The following is a 21,339-nucleotide window of genomic DNA, read 5'->3' on the forward strand; positions in this document are numbered from 1 at the left end:
TCCGCCGGGAGCCGCAGCTGCTCGCTGTCTCCGTACAGACTTTGCTGCGTTCAGGGCCAGTCGGAAGTATAACACAAATGCAGATGAATGGAGTTAGGGTGCACTTTAAAATATAACATAGCAGATTTGTTTTATTCTGTTCAATCTGTGTTAAAACATCATGTTGGCCATTTCTGTCAAGCAACATATGGTATTTTTTTTGTTTTATATGTTATAATCATTATTAATGTTTCATTCATTTAATGTCCATGTGTTGGAATTCTTGTTAACACTTTGTACTTTATAATTATATATACGTATATATTTAAAACAATACACAGAACACAGAAGGTGGTGAATACCTAAATGTATGTATTTACAAAATCACAACCTCCAACTTTTGCACTGCTTTTTCCATTATTCATTTTATTCCTTTTTGAATTGGGTTTGATAATTTAAAGACCTCCAAGGGAAGGGTGCTAGGGGGTGTGGGTTGAAAAAAAGAAGCTCCCTAGTCCTGTAATACAAAATATATACCAAAAAGATTGATATTGGTGTCAGCTAAATAAATGCTACTCTGGTATCGGTGTTTTGTTCCTGCCATTAACCATCATTAGGTTACTTTGATATACAAAAGACTTCTACAAAATGTTACATTTCATATTTGATCAATTAACATCCATAGAAAAAATAAAAATATTCCAATTCTTCTAGCTTTTCCCCCCAAAGCAAGAACCTTGATGAGATGCAGCTTGACCCACTTTGTTCTATATATTAATAATGTACGTGTTCATGCATATAGCCGTAAGAGCCATTGTTATGCTGATGATCGAGTAGTGTCGAGTAGTAGACCTCACACTTCATACACCTTTAATATTCTGGGGTTTCAACACAATCAACTAAACTTCATCTTGTGCTAAATGCAGATACATTGATGGTCTTTATGTTAGAGAAATCCCAAATATGTTATGTTGTATACAGCTGTTACCTGTCTGTCAAAGAACTGATTTCAAAATACTGCTGCTGGTTTATAAAGCACTGAATGGTCTACGGCCAAAATACATTTCTGACCTCCTGCTAAACTATGAACCATCCAGATCTCTCAGGTCTTCAGGGACTGGTCAGCTTTCTGTCTCCAGAGTCAGAACTAAACATGGAGAAGCAGCGTTCAGTTATTATGCTCCAAATATCTGGAACACACTCCCAGAACCCTGCAGGTCCGCTGCAACTCTTACTACTTCTAAATCCAGGCTTTTTGCCGCTGCTTTTAATTGAACTATTTATATCTTACAATGCATTGTAACTTTCATTCATGTATTTGATATACAGTGGGGCAGAAAAGTATTTAGTCAACCACCAATTGTACAAGTTCTCCCACTTAAAAAGATGAGAGGCCTGTAATGTTCATCCTAGGTACACTTCAACTATGAGAGACAGCATGAGGGAAAGAATCCAGGAAATCACTTTGTAGGATTTGTAATGAATTAATTGGTAAATTCCTCGGTAAAATAAGTATTTGGTCACCTACCAACAAACAAGATGACTGGCTCTCAGACCTGTAACTTCTTCTTTAACAGCCTCCTCTGTCCTCCACTCGTTAACTGTATTCATGGCACCTGTTTGAACTCGTTATCAGTATAAAAGACACCTGTCCACAACCTCAAACAGTCACACTCCAAACTCCACTCTGGCCAAGACCAAAGAGCTGTCAAAGGACACCAGAAACTTGTAGACCTGCACCAGGCTGGGAAGACTGAATCTGCAATAAGTAAGCAGCTTGGTGTGAAGAAATCAACTGTGGGAGCAATTATTAGAAAATGGAAGACATACAAGACCACTGATAATCTCCCTCGATCTGGGGCTCCACGCAAGACCTCACCCCGTGGGGTCAAAATGATCACAAGAACGGTGAGCAAAGATCCCAGAACCACACGGGGGGGACCGAGTCAATGACCTGCAGAGAGCTGGGACCAGAGTAACAAAGGCTACCATCAGTAACACACTACGCCGCCAGGGACTCAAATCCTGCAGTGCCAGACGTGTCCCCCTGCTTAAGCCAGTACATGTCCAGGCCCGTCTGAAGTCTGCTAGAGAGCATTTAGATGATCCAGAAGAGGATTGGGAGAATGTCATATGGTCAGATGAAACCAAAATAGAACTTTTTGGTAAAAACTCAACTAGACGTGTTTGGAGGAGAAAGAATGCTGAGTTGCATCCAAAGAACACCTACTGTGAAACATGGGGTGTCTCTAACAAAACATGAAATAGTAGCGTATGTACTCCTGTGGCTCACAACACTGCAACAAGTGAATAGTGATGTTATCTTTCTTTATTAGTTATTTTTAGTGAGATTTACAGTAAATGGCCAGTTTCCATCAGAAATGTGCTGAAATAGTCATTCAGTATGATTCTGGTTATAAGTGGCGCATCACCCATGACTGGTCGAAAGCAGCCCTGGTTACCGGGAGGTTGCATCACAGGATGAACATCGGAGGTGCTGTCCCCAGAGGCTGTTTCTGATCCTCCACCAACACCCATCACATGGCTAACAAGTGTCCTCCTACAGCGAGAACATAACTGTGGGGGCCACCAGGGGCCAGAGAAATAACAACAAATTATTTTTTCACACCATATGATGAGAAAAAAAAATGCTGGGCTGCTTTTACTGTATTGCACTGACTCCAGAATGACCAGGACTGATGGAAGCCTGTGAGGGACATTGATTTAACTGAAGCTGTGATCACTTCATCAGTTAGGGAGGTTACGGTGACAGAACCCCTCATTACTAATGAAGTAGAAGCGCCTGTACGCGTATTTAAAGAGGCCCTATTATGCTTTTGGTGGTTTCCCCTCTCCTGTGTTATGGCATATGCTGTTACGGTTGTTGTTTGTCTGCTCATTAATCTGCCTGTGAGTGTTTTCAGCTGTGTGTGTGTTTATGTAAATGAGCTGTGTGGTTGCGCCAACATCATCGGACATCCTGGTCCGCCTCTGAAGACGGTGATTAGATTGACGTCGTCCAATCGCAGCGCACATCCGGCGCACACCTGCTGGGGAGGAGTACAAAGGCTGCGGCTCTGTATTGTGGGACAGACGCCTCTCGCTACTTACTCTCGCTCTGTGGTTAACTTGTGCGTCTGTGTCAGGTAGTGTGATAGTGTGTTAGCAGTGCCTAGAGTAGCTTAGTTAGAGGTTAGAGTAGCTTAGCTGTTGGGACTGGTGCCTTTAGTTTAGCTGTGTGTTTTGTATTTCCTGTGTTAGTCTGTACCACTTTTATAGTGAGGGTTTTTGTTTCTATTTAGTTCCGTTATTATCTATTCTTTTCTGAATGCCTTTAGACTCCTTTTGAGTCCTCCTTTTGTTCGGTTATTCGCCAACCGGTGCCCTTTTGTTTGTTCAGGCTGCGTGCCTTCCATTTTGTTACACCTTGCTTCATAATAAAACCATTTATAACTATTACCAATTCCAATCTGGTCGTGTCGCTTCCCTTTTGGTTCCGCTAGCCCAATAGGGAACGTAACATATGCGTAGGTTTTAGTGCATGTAAATGGTCTGCAAAGGCTCAAATCCCTGTGTTCCTCCAGAGGGAGTTTCTCTCCCACGCTCCCCCCCCCTGCCTGAAACGCCTCCATTGGACTCCTTTGCTTACTTCCATGACATAGTGACATCATTATGTAACACTTGCGCTTCCAATTGCTAGGACTCAAACACATTGTACCCTTTTAGAGAGAACATCTCTAAGTGGTTGACCAATCCCAACAGAGCTGGCCAGCTAACCAATCAGAGCAGACTGGGCTCTGGTTTCAGACAGAGGGTGAAAAGAGGTGCTGCAGCACAGGCAGTATGAGAGAAATAAAGAGCTTTAGAACATTAAAGCATGGAGACGTGTCACAGCGAAAACACAAATATGAACCTGAAAATAACCACAATACGTCCTCTTTGAGGAATAAAAACAAAATGAGTCATTCAGGTTCCAGAAAAAGGATTTTATTCTTAAGGAATGCTAGAGTAAAGGTGAGGTAATTTAAAAACATTCAGTACGTCCACTTTAAAACAGTACATTTTTAAAACAGTTAAAAAAATATTTTGGACAGAAAGAGAAAGGAATGTGCACTTGTTTTTCTCATTAAAAAACCTACAAGAGATAGTGGCATAGGAACATTAAAACTAACACTATCAGTGCAAAAAGGATCAACTGTGAGCACACGAGCCTGTGCTTGTGGTGTGAGCTGGTATAGTGCAAATATCTCCACACACATGTTGAGGACTTATACAAACAGGTAAAGGGACAGGTCTTTCGTGTGGAGGTGCTGCGCCAGGTTCTGGATGCGACACAGACGCACGTTGTGCGCGTCCCCGGCGCTGTACACTCTGAAGATGTGATAGCGCTCCTTCTCTTTCAGGGCGAAGTCCAGCTCGTTGGCGGAGAGGTTGATGAACGACTTCTCTTTCTTTATAGTCGACTTCACCTCCACGTACACCACCCCCCCTTCAGGGCCGAACGTGAGCTTGAAGTCGTAGGGTGTCCCGCTCTCTCCGCTGTTGTTGCACCAGAGGGTGTGTGTGGGGCGCCCGGGGTCCGCGCTGTCCCTCCAGTGGCACAGGAAGGAGTTGACCAGCTGCTCCCCCCACTCTCCGATCGCTGACGCGTCCACCGGGTCTTCAGATAACACCACCTACGGGAGCAGAGCACAGATTAGAAAATCAGGTCAACAGTGAGTGTGTGTGTGTGTGTGTGTGTGTGTGTGTCAGTGTGAGAAAAGAGGGTTGGGCTGGGTGAGTATGAGTGGGGATGCAATATTATTTGATGACAACCATTTCCATCTACCCTGTTGTTTTTTAACTGCTGATTTATTATCAGTGTTTCAAATACATTTCTTTATGTCGGACATTTCTTTTTTCTTTCTATCGACGATATTCTATCTTGTTTTTGTGAGGAAGTGAAATGTTGTGACATGTTGGATTCAAAGCCTACTCATTCAGGAAGAATAGAATCTTGCCAACACTACAAGGTGAATAAGCTGCACAGGTCACGTGCACAGGTCACGTGCACATGAAGGTGATTATTGATTTAGATTAAGAGTGGACTATGCACAAAAAGCCTGGCACGGAGTTTTGGAGATGATATCATTTGTTTTGACTATTCTTAAGGAACTATATCCTGCAAACACACCTTCACTCACGTGGGACCGACCGGTCATCTGAACTGTTGGATATATTATTTTGTTCTGCATTTAAAGAGATGTTTGCTCAAATGTGTGAAAAGAGAAACAGTGAACTGGCTAAGAGGGGCATGCGCTCTAAGGCTTCCCTTTGTAGGGTTTTTGTCAAACCACCACAAGTGTATATACTGACGGTGGTGGGTCTCTGGCAGGTGAGCTCCATGTCCTCCAGGGTGGCATGAGGGGGCTGCAGTTTGTTCCAGAGGGGGAAGTCCAGGTTCAGAGGGGGACGCTGGGACTCTGCAGCCCCCTGGAACATGCTGGGGAGCACCACAGCGTCCGGGACAGCACTGATTCAGAGAGGAAGGAGAGATTTGGGATCAACAGCAGAAATCAACATTAGTTTCCTATGTGAAGGCTTTGGGACGAGGGCAAGAGACCTACAGGCTGTTTGGAGCAGGCTGCTGGCTGGCTGTCTCAGCAGGCGGTGCAGATTGGAGACCTGGTGCTGGTCTGGGAGCAGCCTCACTCGGCTGGCTGCGCTCTGTAGGCGACAGACGACACTTTAACACAGGATAGGCAGAGCGGAGCTGAGCAGACACGCCCACCCTCATGTATTACATCACTCAGTCTTTGGCTCTTTAACTTGTGGATCTTGCAAGCATTCTTCCTCTTCAGCTCCACACACAGGGAATGTTGTGGTTTGTAACAACTAAAAGCACATCCTAAAGATGTATTCGTCCCTGCAGGGATCACCATGGTAACTGACCGGTGGAGCGTGTGGGCAGCTTGACCAAGGCTGCACTCTTCATCCAAGTGTCCGCAATATGGACTAGTGCAATATACCAAGATGTGGACGTGTCAACATTTCATTCTGTTGTTTATTGTCTACAAATGATATTCTAAAGACTTAATAGAAATATCCTTTCTGGTTTTTGAACAATAATGTTTAAAACAAAGTAAAGTTCCCTATACTAAATACATATATATAAAATATAACAATTACAATATTAGTCAAATTATACATTTAGTTAATTGTTCCATATTGTGTCGCCCCAGCCAGAACCAGTCTAATGGATTGATAACATGAAAAATATTAACGTATTACCCAAAATGCAATTCATACCTTATTACTTAGTAACTGTTGTTATAACCAATAACAAAAGCAACCCACCCAAGGTCATTCTACCAGTTAGATGTTGATCTGGTTATGATGGGATTTAAATGCTTGCCTTTAGATTAGACGGAGTAATAGGATCCGTTATAAACAGTGCAGCCTTTATTTGAAATGTTGCTCTGATGATTATATTCAGGGTTCCCCGAGTCCCTTCAAACGGCATGAACGCTGCCAGTAAGAGAGAGAAGGGTGTTTCACCTGAAGGTGTGTTGGGGGTCCCAGCAGCAGGGTGGCCTGATGGGCTGAGGACCCTCTGGGGGCCGGGCTGCTCTGACAGTCTGCTCATGCTCCTCTGGGACTGGTTGTCCTCGTAGCTGCCATGGCTGCTTCCTCTGTCCAGTTCTGGGTCCCTGTCTTTAGGCCCGGCGGGAGGGGGCCACATCTTCATGACTGCATCCACCACACCGTTGTCTGCCGGCCCTGTTGGTGCATCCAGGACATTAGAAAGGGGCGTTCCCATTTGAAAGAATGCCTAAACAAGCATATGCTTCTCCCAGTACCAGTGCGGCTGCCTCCAGTGCTCTGCAAAGATGCTCTCGGGGGCCAGCAAGCCAGCGTTGGCTCCCCATCCTCCTGCGGGGGGCGAGGGGGCTCCTCTGTGGAACTCATGGAGGAGTAAGTCCTTGATGGCGCTGTAAAAACAACATGTTTAGGGCATTAAAACCTAATCAGTAGAAGAAAGTTGAAAAGCACCGATCATATTAGCCTGGTTCAGTGCCGTAAATAAGTCCTTTGATCATATTAATCCCTGTGTGTGTGTGTGTGTGTGTGTGTGTGTGTGTGTGTGTGTGTGTGTGTGTGTGTGTGTGTGTGTGTGTGTGTGTGTGTGTGTGTGTGTGTGTGTGTGTGTTCTTTGCTGCAGGGAGAGATCTGCTTCCCTCACTCTTTGAGCCCCGGCAACAGCTGCTCTTTTATGTCACCGCACACAACAGTGAATAAACCTGAATTAGCATATGTGACGGCGGTCTTCTATCTCTGAGAGTGTGTGTGTGTGTGTGTGTGTGTGGGGGCAGGGCTGCGACTGAGGAGAGAAACATTGAATGTTATGATGATACTGGGAAGTGGGACGCGTGCCACGGAGAGGATTGCAGATGTGAGATGTGAGAACAGACAGAGGAAGTCTCGTTGGGACTCATCTCGTGCAGCAGCAGCAGCAGAGCAGAGGTTCTGCTCCACAAGTATGTGTTCTCCTCGTTACCTTCAGAACAAACACTTCATAATGGTCTGTTTATATAAATGAGAAATTGAACTCCAACAAAACAATAATCGCCTGTAAATTAAATACATTAATGGATATCTCTGCTTCCACTGAAGACAGTCATCTTTCCACTCTCACCCGTACAGTTTGTATTTCACTAATAGATGTGCAGCGTTATTGAACGCTTGATATTTCTTATTTCTCTGTGGAAAGAACCCCTTCATTATATCCATGCTTTAATGCTCAAACAGCTCTTTACTTGTCTCACTGCCTGTGCTGCAGCACCTCTGTTCACCCTCTGTCTGAAACCAGAGCCCAGTCTGCTCTGATTGGTTAGCTGTCCGGCTCTGTTGTGATTGGTCAACTGCTTAGAGATGTCCCGCCCCTTAACCTCTCGTTCAATGTGTTGGAGTGCTATTGTTACATAGTGATGTGATGAACACAGGCACTTTAGCCTTTGTAGACCGTTTACATGCACTAAAACCTGCGCGTATGACACACTACAGGAGAGGGAAACGCATAAAAGCATTAGCATAAGAATGAACTTGTAATTTGTAATAGAATATTATTGAGTTTATCCTTCCTTGCTGTTAGTGCGGTGATGGCTGTATTGTGAGCGTACCTCGTTCCAGGATAGTGTCTGCTTTGGGGGGCTCGGGCACCTCCCACAGCTCCTCCTCACTGGGCAGCTCTCTGATGTCCTCCTTAGCCAAGTATCTCTTCAGAGACCTTTCGTCCTGCAGACACAAACACAATAATGACTGACTCTCTCCAGCAACATTTGTATCTTATCTTGATGTAGGACATATCACTGTTTTTGTATTGAAGTCTCTCTTAATGCCGTGTAAGAAGAGAGATGTGTAAAGCATCACACTTCGAAGGTGACTTTTAGTCAGACATACACACACTGAGGATTAACACGCAGTACGGATGCAGTCAGGATTACTAAAGGTCTGCTGAGTTAGGAGCAGATTGTGGTTTCTCCTCTCAGATTCTCTTGCCAATAAACGAAGTGGAAGATGTTGCCAACCCTGATGCTTCAGAGACATCTCTGAGCTGATAAACATCTGCTGCCTTTAACGGTTTGATCGATTCCCTGGAAGAGTATAAGCAGACGTATTGAGTTGAGAGGAAGGTCTGGACGCAACTTCCCCTGCATGCTCCAGAGCATCAGGAAGGCATCAGAATCACATCCAATATCAGGCAGAAAGGCCAGTTTCTTTACTTTGGTTAATCCAGACACACTGTTTTATATTATCTAGAATGTATTTTTATTTTATTTTATTTATCCTTTATTTATCCAGGAATGTCCCATTGAGATACAAGATCTCTTCTTCCAGGGAGTCCTGACCAACACGGCATTATTGATTTTATATTGCAACCCAGTTCTGCTGCTGTACAAAAACACACACATAAGATACGCTACACTGCTGAGATGAGAGCAAAGGGCCATGTCATGTAAACGTTACTGCCTCCAGGGAAATGGCCCATTTGTTCTAGCTACAGTCAGCTCTGTGGTGCTAGGAGTGTGTGTGTGTGTGTGTGTGTGTGTGTGTGTGTGTGTGTGTGTGTGTGTGTGTGTGTGTGTGTGTGTGTGTGTGTGTGTGTGTGTGTGTGTGTGTGTGTGTGTGTGTGTGTGTGTGTGTGTGTGTGTGTGTGTGTGTGGTGTGTGTGTGTGTGTGTGTGTGTGTGTGTGTGTGTGTGTGTGACAGGAAGATGACGGGATGAAAGGCCGTGAGCAAGCGAAGAGCAACATCACTGTCTGTGGATGAGTGATCAATGTGAGGAGGGGTCATTTATCACTCACATCGAGAGAGGTGATCAGGCCGCTCAGGAAATGCATCAGCTCTTTTCTGTGGTTGCTCTCTGTGCAGAACAGCTTCACCAGCTCCCTGAAACACACACACACACACACCCACACACACACACACACACACACACACACACACACACACACACACACACACACACACACACACACACACACACACACACACACACACACACACACACACACACACACACACACACACACACCAGGGATTACATATAAGTTATCAAGGTTATCAAGCACTTTTCAACACAAGGCAATTCAAAGTGCTTTACAAAAAAAAATGAAAGACATTAAGCATTAAAAAATAAAAGCTAAAAAAATAAACATTAAGGAAAAATACATGGATAAAAGTTACAGTGCAGTCTAAAATATGAATAGTTCAATTAAACATTACAAGAAAAAGTACATGGATAAAAGTTACAGTGCAGTTTAAGATGTGAATAGTTCAATTAAAAGCAGCGACAAAAAGAAAAGTCTTCAGCCTGGATTTAAAAGTAGTCAGAGTTGCAGCGGACCTGCAGGTTTCTGGGAGTGTGTTCCAGATATTTGGAGCATAATAACTGAACGCTGCTTCTCCATGTTTAGTTCTGACTCTGGGGACAGAAAGCTGACCAGTCCCTGGAGATCTGGATGGTTTATAGTTTAGCAGGAGGTCAGTAATGTATTTTGGGCCTAAACCATTCAGTGCTTTATAAACCAGCAGCAATATTTTGAAATCTATTCTTTGACACACAGGAAGCCAGGTGTAAAGACTTCAGAGCAGGAGTGATGTGGTCCACTTTCTTAGTGTTAGTGAGGACTCGAGCAGCGGCGTTCTGAATCAGCTGCAGCTTTCTAATAGATTTTTTAGTGAGACCTGTGAAGACACCATTACAGTAGTCCAGTCTACTGAAGATAAAGGCATGGACAAGTCTTTCCAAATCCTGCTGTGACATTAGTCTTTTAATCCTAGATATATTCTTTAGGTGATAGTAGGCTGATTTAGTAACTGTTTTAATGTGACTGTTGAAACTCAGGTCAGAGTCCATGACTACACCTAGATTTCTGGCTTTATCTGTTGTTTTGAACATTGCAGACTGAAGCTCAGCGCTAACTTTTAAACGTTCTGCCTTGGCTCCAAAAACCATTACCTCAGTTTTATCTTTGTTTAATTGGAGAAAGTTCTGACACATCCAGTCATTGATTTGTTCAATGCACTTACTCAGTGTTTGAATTGGAACATAGTCTCCTGGTGAAATTGTTACGTACATTTGTGTGTCATCCGCATAGCAATGGTAACTTATTTAGTTGTTCTTCATTATCTGAGCCAGTGGTAGCATGTAGATGTTAAAGAGAAGAGGCCCCAAGATGGAGCCTTGAGGAACCCCACATGTCATATTTGTCAACTCAGATGTGTATTTACCGATAGAAACAAAGTTGTTTCTATCCTTTAAGTAGGATTCAAACCAATTTAGAACTGTTTCCGAAAGTCCCACCCAGTTTTCCAGTCGGTCTAGTAATATGCTGTGGTCAACAGTGTCAAACGCAGCACTGAGATCTAATAATACTAACACTGAAGTTCTGCCACTGTCTGTGTTTAAGTGGATGTCGTTAAAGACCTTTACAAGAGCAGTCTCAGTGCTGTGGTTTGGACGAAAGCCTGACTGGAACACATCGAAACAACCATTTAAATGCAAGAAATTACTCAACTGTTGAAAAACAACTTTTTCAATGATTGTACCTAGAACTGGGAGGTTTGATATGGGCCTGTAATTGTTCATTACTGAAGCATCTAGATCAGGGGTGGGGAACCTCCGGCCTCCGGGCCGTATACGGCCCGCGAGACAATTTGGTACGGCCCTCGAGGTAATTTATAAACACACGCAAAAAATAAAAAAATGAAAGAAATCTAGACCGCAAAAAAGTTAAACATGCGAGTGCCTGTTTTTCCTGGCCAAGGTCAGGGTCTTTGAACACAACACGAGCCTAACGTGTCATCACGTGGTATATGTCTCGACTGACAGGGGTGCAGTTCTGACGGAGAGCACCAGAACGCCACTTCAGAAATTGCAGTACCGATAAGTCCATACACATGCCGCAGTTTCTGCGTGTCTGTGTCTTTAGTTGAAAGCCCAGTGGCGATCTGCTCATCTGTCATACTGATCAGACAGTCAATAACTGTGTTGTTATCATTAGCATCTGGTTAGCTAGCTATGCTAACGAATATAAGAAGCTTTTTCTACAACCAGTGAGGTAAAGGCACATCTTTATATGATCATTATAGTTATAAAAAAAATAAGAGAATAAAGTAAACAGGTATAAAATACTATATGACAGTTATTAATAAAGAAGAATACAGTTTGAAAGGGGAGTGATTTGTCAAATATCCATAAATTAAAAGAAAATCTGCTTACAGTTGTGTTTGGGTGTTGAGAGATGTGTCCATAGATCTCCTAATGTTGCTCTCACAGTGCACCAGATTGATGCTTTTAACTTCAACATTTAAAAAAAAATCTTCCCAGGGGAGCACGCCACACCCTGCACGTGCATGCATACGCGAGTCATGGTGAGATATCTGGATTAACAGGTTGCTTTTTCTTTGCACAGAATGAAATGAATGGGCTGTGATTTTAGTTTTTTTAAGCAGAGGTCAATAACTTGTACGGCCCTCTGAGGATATTGTAAAAATTGAAATGGTGGTTAGAAATTCAGAGGCTACTGACACTGGGGGGTTAGTTAGTCTGTCGACGGTAGCAAACAAGGCACGTGCGTTGTTTTTGTTTTTGGTAATGATGTCAGAGAAGAATGATTGTCGTGCGTTTTTCAATTCCAAATTATAAAGGCCAAGTCTCTCTTTATAAATGTCAAAGTGAACCTGGAGATTTGTTTTTCGCCACCTGCGTTCAGCTTTTCGACATTCTCTTTTTTCTGTTTTAACGGTCATGGCCTTTCTCCATGGAGATATTTTCTTCCCAGTCACTTCCTTTACCTTAATTGGAGCAATGGCATCTATAACATTTACTAGCTAACTAGCTCATTTACTGAGGTGTTAGCAGGGGCAAGTGTGGAAGAAAAATTCTGAGTAAACATTTCCCTAGTATTTTCAGTTAAATATCGCTTTGTGGTTACCTCTTTTTGAACACTTGTGTGAACAGAAATAGAGCTCTCAAAGAACACACAGGAATGGTCAGAGAGCGCAACATCAGTCACCACAACCTTAGAGATATTCAGACCCTTTGAGATAATTAAGTCCAGAGTGTGCCCCTTATTGTGCGTGGGCTCCGTCACATGCTGAGTCAGTCCATAGTTATCAAGAACACAAAACAGTTCTTTTGCCCCTCTGTCCTGGGGGCAGTGTTGGGAAAGTTCACTTTCTACATGAACTAGTTCAGTTCACAGTTCACATATTTTAAAATGAACTAGTTCAGTTCATAGTTCATAATTCAAAATGTTGAACTAAAGTTCATGGTTTCAAAAATGAACTAATTTATAGTTCATAGTTCTTTTTTCAATAAGTTGCTGCGAGCTATTATTTGTCTCCTGTACGATGTTAATGGGCCATTTCAATTTTTACAATATCCTCAGAGGGCCGTACAAGTTATTGACCTCTGCTTAAAAAAACTAAAATCACAGCTCATTCATTTCATTCTGTGCAAAGAAAAAGCAACCTCCTAATCCAGATATCTCACCATGACTCGCGTATGCATGCACGTGCAGGGTGTGGCGTGACCACCTAAACAGAAAGATAATTTATGGACACAAGATGTGTGCAAATGTATTTAGTTTCCTATCCATGTGAACATGGTTTAAGTGGGGGGGACCTAACCTCCTCTAGAGGGGTCCGGGGGGCATGCTCCCCTGGCAAGATTTGTTGCACTTTGAGAGCAACATTAGGAGATCTATGGACACATCTCTCAACACCCAAACACAACTGTAAGCAGATTTTCTTTTAATTTATGGATATTTGACAAATCACTACCCTTTCAAACTGTATTCTTCTTTATTAATAACTGTCTTATAGTATTTTATACCTGTTTACTTTATTCTCTTATTTTTTTTATAACTATAATGATCATATAAAGATGTGCCTTTACCTCACTGGTTGTAGACAAAGCTTCTTATATTCGTTAGCATAGCTAGCTAACCAGATGCTAATGACAACAACACAGTTATTGACTGTATGACAGATGAGCAGATCGCCACTGGGCTTACAACTAAAGACACAGACACGCAGAAACTGTGGCATGTGTACGGACTTATCGGTACTGCAATTTCTGAAGTGCTGGAGTGGCGTTCTGGTGCTCTCCGTCAGAACTGCACCCCTGTCAGTCGAGACATATACCACGTGATGACACGTTAGGCTCGTGTTGTGTTCAAGGACCCTGACCTTGACCAGGAAAAACAGGTACTCGCTTGTTTAATTTTTTTGCGGTCTAGATTTCTTTCATTTTTTTATTTTTTGCGTGTGTTTATAAATTACCTCGAGGGCCGTACCAAATTGTCTCGCGGGCCGTATACGGCCGGAGGCCGGAGGTTCCCCACCCCTGCCGTAGAGTCTCACTCTGAGCGAGTGCTGCTGCAGCTGCTCTCGGCTTCGTCCATACTAATTCATTCATTCATTCATTCATTCAATGCTCGCCGGTTCCGCGGTTCCACATTGTTTGTTGTGAGGAGTCTGATATATTTAGTATATTTATATTTTAGTGCGACAGCCAGGGGTGACAGGCGCGTACGCGTCACAGGCAGCTTGCTGTTGCCAGATTGGGTGGTTTTCCGCATTATTTTGAAGCCTGTTTACGGTGTGTTTTAACTGGATTTTCGGCTGAAAGGCATATGAAATCTGGCACACTTTTGAACGCCGTTATAATACAGTGCTGAGAATGAACGCACGTTTGAACGCCGTTATACAGCGCTGAGAATGAACGCGTTCTCAATTACGTTCATCTAGCGGAAATACAGTACGTTCAGTTCACGTTCGCCCAAAATATGAACGCGTTCATGAACGATCGTTCATTGAACGCGTTCAGGTACATCACTGCCTGGGGGTTGTCAACATGGATGTTAAAATCACCAACAATGACTAGACGGTCAAAGTCAATACACACTATAGACAGCAGTTCAGTAAAGTCATCAAAAAAGCTTGCACAGTATTTGGGTGGTCTGTAGATATTTAGGAACAGAGCTCGAGAGGAGCATTTCAGCAGAAGGGCCACATATTCAAAAGAATCAAAGTTTCCATACGATGTCTTCCTGCATTGAAGGGAATCATTGAACAGAATAGCAACTCCACCCCCTTTCTTATGCATTCTTTCCTGACTCATAAAACTAAAGTTGGGAGGGGTTGATTCGATAAGAACAGCTGCACTGTTATTTTGTTCAATCCAAGTTTCTGTTAAAAACATAAAATCAAGATTGTGCTCAGTGATAAAATCATTGATTACAAATGTTTTTCCTGCCAAAGACCTGACATTTAATAAAGCTAGTTTAAGTTCGTTAAACACACTATCAGTCATGTTTTTTGTAACAAGCTGTGGCTGACATGGAATCACTGCTAAATTAGATAAACTGTATCTAAGATGATTCACCGCTCTTAATCTATTACCTATCAACACAGATATCGGCAAAGCTACAGGCAGGCAGGGCCCCGGCATGTCCTGGAAAGAGTTGAGAGTGCCATACGCCCTTGAGCCTGGACCCAGCAGATATCAGTTTGCAGCGTTTTGTACACACACATCCCTATCAGGCTTTGAAGGGGAGGGAGGACCCACCACCCTGCTCCTCTCATCATTGGAGGGCAGGGTGAGGGCTACACTGTAGGAAGGGGGGTTTGGAAATCTGCTTCCATCTTCCTTGTATTGTTTTGGTTTGGATGATTGTGGTAGGCATGGTGATGATTTTGGTGGGCGTCGTTGAGGGGCGGGGGTAAAGGACATGCTGCCAGCCCTGCGTATCGCCTTAGTTTGGTCTTTGAAATCCAGGAAGGAATCGGTGCCAACCCTCTGTATCTCCTTCATGTGTTCAACGATCTCCAGGATGGTGGGCGAGGGTGAAAGGGTGAACGGAGTATCCTCAAAGGCGTTGACAGGGGGGGGGGGGGGGGGGTGTGACGGGAGGTGGAGACTCCTCCGTGTGTCTCATATGTCTCCCATAATCAGAACATTCCTCAGGCGGGTGCAGTGATACTTCTTCAGGGTTTTCTGAGCGATGTGTTGTGTCTTTCTCCTGTTTTGATTCCTCTTGCCGCTTGTCCTTGGCAGAGGGAACAGATTGATGACGCAGGCAGTTGAATATGTTAGAGATAAACAATTTCACTCCTGACTTGTTCAGGCAAACTCCATTTGCCTTGAAAAGATGTCTGCGGTCTCAGAAAAAGTTAAAATTGTCAATAAAATGAACAGAATGGTCGGTACAGACAGTTGAAAGCCAGGTGTTCAGTGCAAACAATCTGCTGAATCTCTCCACTCCTCTTCTGACTGGCGGTAGAGAATATCAGACTTATTCCCCCTTCTACCTTCTTCGTTTTTGTGTTTCTCTTATTTTCCTACGATACTGTTATGATTGGCTGTGAATAAGAAAATATGAACCATCTATTTCTATTTATTTAGAGAAAGGGGCAGGTAATATACGATGATTCTCTTCTCCCTGCTCCTTGTGTTTATAGAGACATGTTTTGTAAATGAAAATGAAATGAAAGACTGGGTAACATTTACAAACTAACTTTGTATAGTCTTATACTTCAGTCTGCTGATACTCCTAACTGTCAATGTCGTGCATAGAAAGAAACGACCCGGGTCCAGGGCTAAGTCAGAAGCTAACGACAATACAGATTTTTATATTGGAAAAAGAAAGACATGTACTCGATTTGCTTAATAAGGTTTGTTTGATTGTCTCTGTCATCTTTGATCAGCCTTTGTATTGTTTCCATATTCAATGTATTGTTTATTATTATATACTAGTGCCAGCAGGACTTTTGGTACTTAAAAGACAAAACTTGTCTCTATCTTAATTTCTTATTTGTCAAATATTGTTTTCTAAGCATTTTACTAATAAAATACATTTCATTTTAGTTAAGAACTTATTTAAAGAAAAGTGAAACGATTGTGAATCACATTTTTATGCTTTTACATTTTTAAAATAAAGGTTGATTCAGCGCAACTGTACAAACACTATGACCTTTACCCCAAGCATATGCAGAGAACAGGAATACGCATTGTATCTGTGTATAGTTGTTTGGAAATATACAATTATATGTAAATACGTTGTCAGAAGTGGGAATATTAGGGCTGTGGCGATACACTAATCTCACCATACGATACGATGCACGATATTCAGCCAACGATACGATATATATCATGATATTCAGCCAACGATACGATTCGATACGATTCGATATAATTCGATACACATTTTCTGAAAGATTTTAAAGGGACAGTGGGATTTTGGTGACATCTTGTGAGTGTTCCAGTGACTTGGATTGAATTAATTCAACTGAAAACTGAAAGCATCCATTATACAATATATGGCTCTGACAGAGAGTCTCCAGCTTGCAAATGCTGGACAAAATGAATCAAAAGATGTGGTGAGAAAATTAGTTTCATTTATTGAAACAGTGCAAACTCTAGCTGTAAAGTGCAGTATCACAATGGAGAATGAAAAGGTGCAGCAGGTGGCGGAACACGGGGGATTTGAATGGGACTTGTTAGAAATTAAAATCAATGTTTTGATGGCATAAAGTACCATAAACATACCGTCAGTTTAAATGCTGTTTTATACTGAAAAACCATAAGTTGTTGTGCACAACCAGTTGTTGAGCTTTTATTCTGAAAATCCTTCATCTCCGGTTAGCATTTAGCATGTGGCTAATACACAATTTCCTATAGAGGTGAATTTAGTAGCGATATGACACGGAGTGTTGCACACCGAAACCTACTGATTTCAACACTACAACTACTGTATAGACGTCGAGATATTATTATTGCTGAATATTAAATGAAGGTACAGTTTATTTGAATAAGTTTGTTTACAGACATGGGTAGCATGAGACAACATCCGGAACTACCGGAAATGATACCAGCCGTAAGGTATTTTTGGAGTATTGATTACAGCGTTTAAAATGTATTAAATGAAAAGTCATGAAAGAGATAAGGAGGAGAAAAGGCGTGTTTAGTTATATATGTAATGTGCAATGTCTGAATCCTCTGTAATGCGCAACAACGAACATTGGAGACGTGGAGGGCCGATCCCCAGCAGCGCCAACCGGCCCACAGGGAGGAGCCAGCAGAGGGTATTTAACAGCTGGAAAGGTGGAGCTCGCTCTTCCCTTCGCTCACGAGAGCCAGAACACAGCTGTTTTTCTCACTGAACCATCTTCTGCTTGTAACATTACCGCGCTTTTTATTAATTAAAGTATACATTTGAACATTCTCAGAGACTCAATTAGTCTCCTTTTTAAAGCTTCTCTCCTGGATGCGAGGATAACGAACACAGTTATCAGACTTAATGTATCGATACCCGCGGCTGAAATATCGATACTTTCTCGGAAAATTAAATATCGATATATATCGCAAGATCGATTAAATTGCACAGCCCTATTGTGAATATCGATGTGCTTATATTGATGTGGGGAAGTGCATCTGTGCGGGAGAGTTGGCATTTCTTTCCACACACACCTGCAGATGTCCAGCTTGGCTGAGAGGTGATCTTTCTGGATGTAGAGCTCCTTCTCGTCCTTCAGCAGACAGATCACATCCACCAGCTCCACCACCGGCTCCTCACTGTCAACCACTTCCAGCTGGTACAGGATGTACAGCTTGCCCACCTGCGGACAGGAAGGCAGGGTTGGCATGGTTACTGTGCTTAAGTCATCTAACCTTATTACTTTCTGTGGATTCAGAAATGGAGTTTAATACATGAATTGAAAAGCAAACACTGTTTTTTTTACAAAAGTAGCCTAAATGAAAACAAAAAGGAAATACAGGAAGCACGCTTACCAATTGTGTAGGGGATTACAAGCATGTGTGATCATAATACATCGTATAACACACTACAGGAAGGGGTTACCGAATAAAAGCATAATAGGGCTCCTTTTAGTAAACACGCCACATGTGGAACCAGGTGTTACAGCTCGAACGCTAGGTGTGACTTCCTCACCTGTCCAAAGGAAAGTCTCTTGATCTTCTGTCCGATGTTGTTGGCGATCAGATCCAGGTAGAGTTCAGCCAGCTCGTCGTGGTGGTACAGGAACCTCTGGATGTAGGGTATCACAAAATGCACCATGGACTGCATGGGCGGGCAGGGCCTCAGGTTCTCCGTCTGAGGCTCAGTCGTCACACACCGGGACAGCAGGCGGATCCCACAGATCTCCAGAAACAAAAGTCGGTCCCCCTCGTTGAATGAAAATGTGGTGTTGGCTCGTTCCCCCGGAGCTGTCTGACCTGGGAGGCAAACAAACACAACACGAGTCTTATTCTGCAGTCTGGGTTTGGTGAAGTGTCATGAAGTGCAAACATACTCTGAACAGTACCAAACTTCCAGGCCTTGGTCCCGGGAGCCATCTTCTTCCCTGCTGGAGGCAGGTTGAGCAGACAGACCTGCTTGTGAGGTTTGAAGATCTTTTCCACCTCTCGGTTGTCAGCAATCATGGGTCTGCGTGCAAGGCTCACCCAGCTGTTCTCCCTGGTGGGGAAGACCCTTCTATCGGAAACCATACCTGAACACGGTGGAAAGGACGACCAGGGTCATTAGTCTCTAAGAGTCTTTCCAGATGACATCTACGCCTCCAGAGTCACCGCAGGTGCACAGCTATGACTTGTTGAATGCCTTTATTTCCTTATGATATTATTTTTCAATATTTGAGAAATATTTAAGGTCAGAAACTTCTACCCAACCATTATCTTGGTAACGACGATGTTATCATACAGTTGAAGTTTATGAATATGGGTATCGATGTTAATGTCAGTGTCACGGAGGGGATCTCTGGGCTCATAGATCTCGGCCTCCATTACGGGTTGTTTCGTTTTGTGTTGTTGAAAAGTGTTCCCCTTCCCCATGTCTGTCGTTGATTGTGTGCACCTGGTGCCTGTGTTGGCTCCTCCCCCTCACCTGTGTCCTGTAGGTTTGATTAGTGTGTATTGAGGCTCTGTTGCCCTGTCTGCTTGGAGGCTGGTAGTGTGTGTGAGACCCCGGTGGCTGCAGGCTGGGCCCACGTGAGCAGCAGCAGCAGGATTGAGGCTGTGTGTGTTGTGTTCATGCTGTAAGAAATGCCCACATCGTGCTGCCTCTGCCTCCTTGCTTGGTCTGGGCCACTCAACGGTCAGCTTCACAGGCAGCCACGGACTAACAAGCGGAGAATGCTTCACCGCAGAATCCTGACTAGTTGTTCACAACCCGTAACCCAAAAGGGTAATCAAAACTGATTTAGCTGATGCTTTAAGTTGAACATACTATAAGCTGATTGAACCATATGGGCCATTTTAGGTCTATGGTTTCTAACCAGATTTATGGATGTTTCCGACACCTCATGCAGTGTCTTTGCCTCACCACCTGCATCCTCACTTACACACAGTTTGAAAGCCAGTATATACTCAGGCCAATACGATGACACACATAAGCAAAGGTACAGGGGTGGACTTGTATGCATTACTCACCCTTCAACGTGGAGCAGTACCCAGGATTGAGCTGGGACTGAGGGGTGTTTTCCAGGTCACTAGACACTTGCATTTTACAGCTCTGAGCTGTTAAAAGCAGAAAGATATTATATTTCATTATGAGCTGCAGACAGTTGGGGCATTAAGAGTAAACACATGTGTGAGTCATACAGCGCGAGTCACTGGACAGAGAGATATTTCAAAGTCTGTACCAAGTCTGGCATAGAGCACTGACACGTCCTGCAGCACCTCAGCCGTTGGGATGGGAGAGGACGAACAGACCACTTCCAACAGACCCACGTACTGCTTCATGTTGGGGCTGAGATCCACATTCAGCAGCTGAACATAAGATACAGAATGAGTATGTCATCAAAGATTACATTTGGTTCTGGTGTTTTATTAAACTAGCATAAAAAACATTTTCCCCTTAAACTCCCAAAACCCTGCAATTACCATATGCATTTCTTAAAAACAAATGAGTACACAAACTCTAGTAATACCATGATAACAGCTACACAGGATTGTTTGTTTCTAACACAAATACTGTCGTCACGCTTTTATTACACTTCATATTTTGAGAACTGACTTAAACTTTGATACAAACATACATTTTTGTATTTCTTCGTGATCAATTTGATACATTTTTGTTTTCTTTGCACATTTTTTTCTGCCTTTTTCTATTAAAATATAGAAAGATGATCATATTATAATAGGAGGCTAATCTCACTACACCGTTTTCTTAATATTATTTAAACATAAATAGGCCTATATAATATAATGTAAAAAATATATATAAATAATACATAGCATGTTTTGAGCTGATGTTACCCAGATCCTTGTGATCCGGATGTGAGCTTACCCGGGTGAAGAAGGGCTTCATGCCCTCCAGCGGGCTGTAGAAGGGCCCCAGCACGTTGGGCTGCTGCACAGGGCCGTCTGGCTCCTGAGTCAGCAGTCTGTAGCGCTGGAACATCCCCGTGGGGTCACTCCAGCACACATCCTTCAGGTGGTAGAACCGCCCGGAACACCAGCCATCATTCCGCCTGGGGACGCAGTTTAACGTATGGTTTCAGGGGACAACATGTGGGCATCAACCTGATAACGTACGTTGAGACAACCGAGGATTTACTTGTGTTCCATGAAGACAGCGGGGTTGTGCTGGAACAGCTCCTTCAGCTTGTTCTGGTTGCAGTGCTCATGCAGATAGGAGTACACGTTGTGGATGTGCTCCACAGTTGAAGTGAAATCCGCCCCCTCCAAGTCCTGGCCTTCCTCCTGGTCTTTGACACACCACTTCTTCAGGTAGTTTATCAGGTCGTCCTCCGAGATGCTTTGTCTCATTCCTAAGAGAGGAAAAGACAGAT

At 43.2% G+C, this 21,339-nt stretch overlaps 1 protein-coding gene across 3 annotated transcripts in view; it reads right to left on the reverse strand.

The window, feature by feature from the left end:
- Positions 1-3,944: 3,944 nt before the first annotated feature.
- LOC117464871 (uncharacterized) overlaps positions 3,945-21,339 on the reverse strand; it is a 57,282-nt gene continuing 39,887 nt past the window's right edge. For all 3 annotated transcript variants that reach the window (XM_034107599.2, XM_034107600.1, XM_034107598.1), the window contains 14 exons: positions 21,105-21,318; positions 20,835-21,018; positions 20,188-20,314; positions 19,976-20,062; positions 18,853-19,038; positions 18,480-18,763; positions 17,999-18,147; positions 9,324-9,408; positions 8,139-8,253; positions 6,819-6,950; positions 6,517-6,738; positions 5,586-5,685; positions 5,335-5,491; positions 3,945-4,655 (listed from right to left, as the gene is read on the reverse strand). In XM_034107599.2, coding sequence (XP_033963490.1) covers positions 4,248-4,655; positions 5,335-5,491; positions 5,586-5,685; positions 6,517-6,738; positions 6,819-6,950; positions 8,139-8,253; positions 9,324-9,408; positions 17,999-18,147; positions 18,480-18,763; positions 18,853-19,038; positions 19,976-20,062; positions 20,188-20,314; positions 20,835-21,018; positions 21,105-21,318 — 2,450 coding nt within the window. In that variant the 3' untranslated portion in view covers positions 3,945-4,247. The remainder of the gene's footprint in view (positions 4,656-5,334; positions 5,492-5,585; positions 5,686-6,516; positions 6,739-6,818; positions 6,951-8,138; positions 8,254-9,323; positions 9,409-17,998; positions 18,148-18,479; positions 18,764-18,852; positions 19,039-19,975; positions 20,063-20,187; positions 20,315-20,834; positions 21,019-21,104; positions 21,319-21,339) is intronic.

This window comes from Pseudochaenichthys georgianus, chromosome 19 (genome assembly GCF_902827115.2).
Source record: "Pseudochaenichthys georgianus chromosome 19, fPseGeo1.2, whole genome shotgun sequence".
Lineage (NCBI taxonomy): Eukaryota > Metazoa > Chordata > Actinopteri > Perciformes > Channichthyidae > Pseudochaenichthys > Pseudochaenichthys georgianus.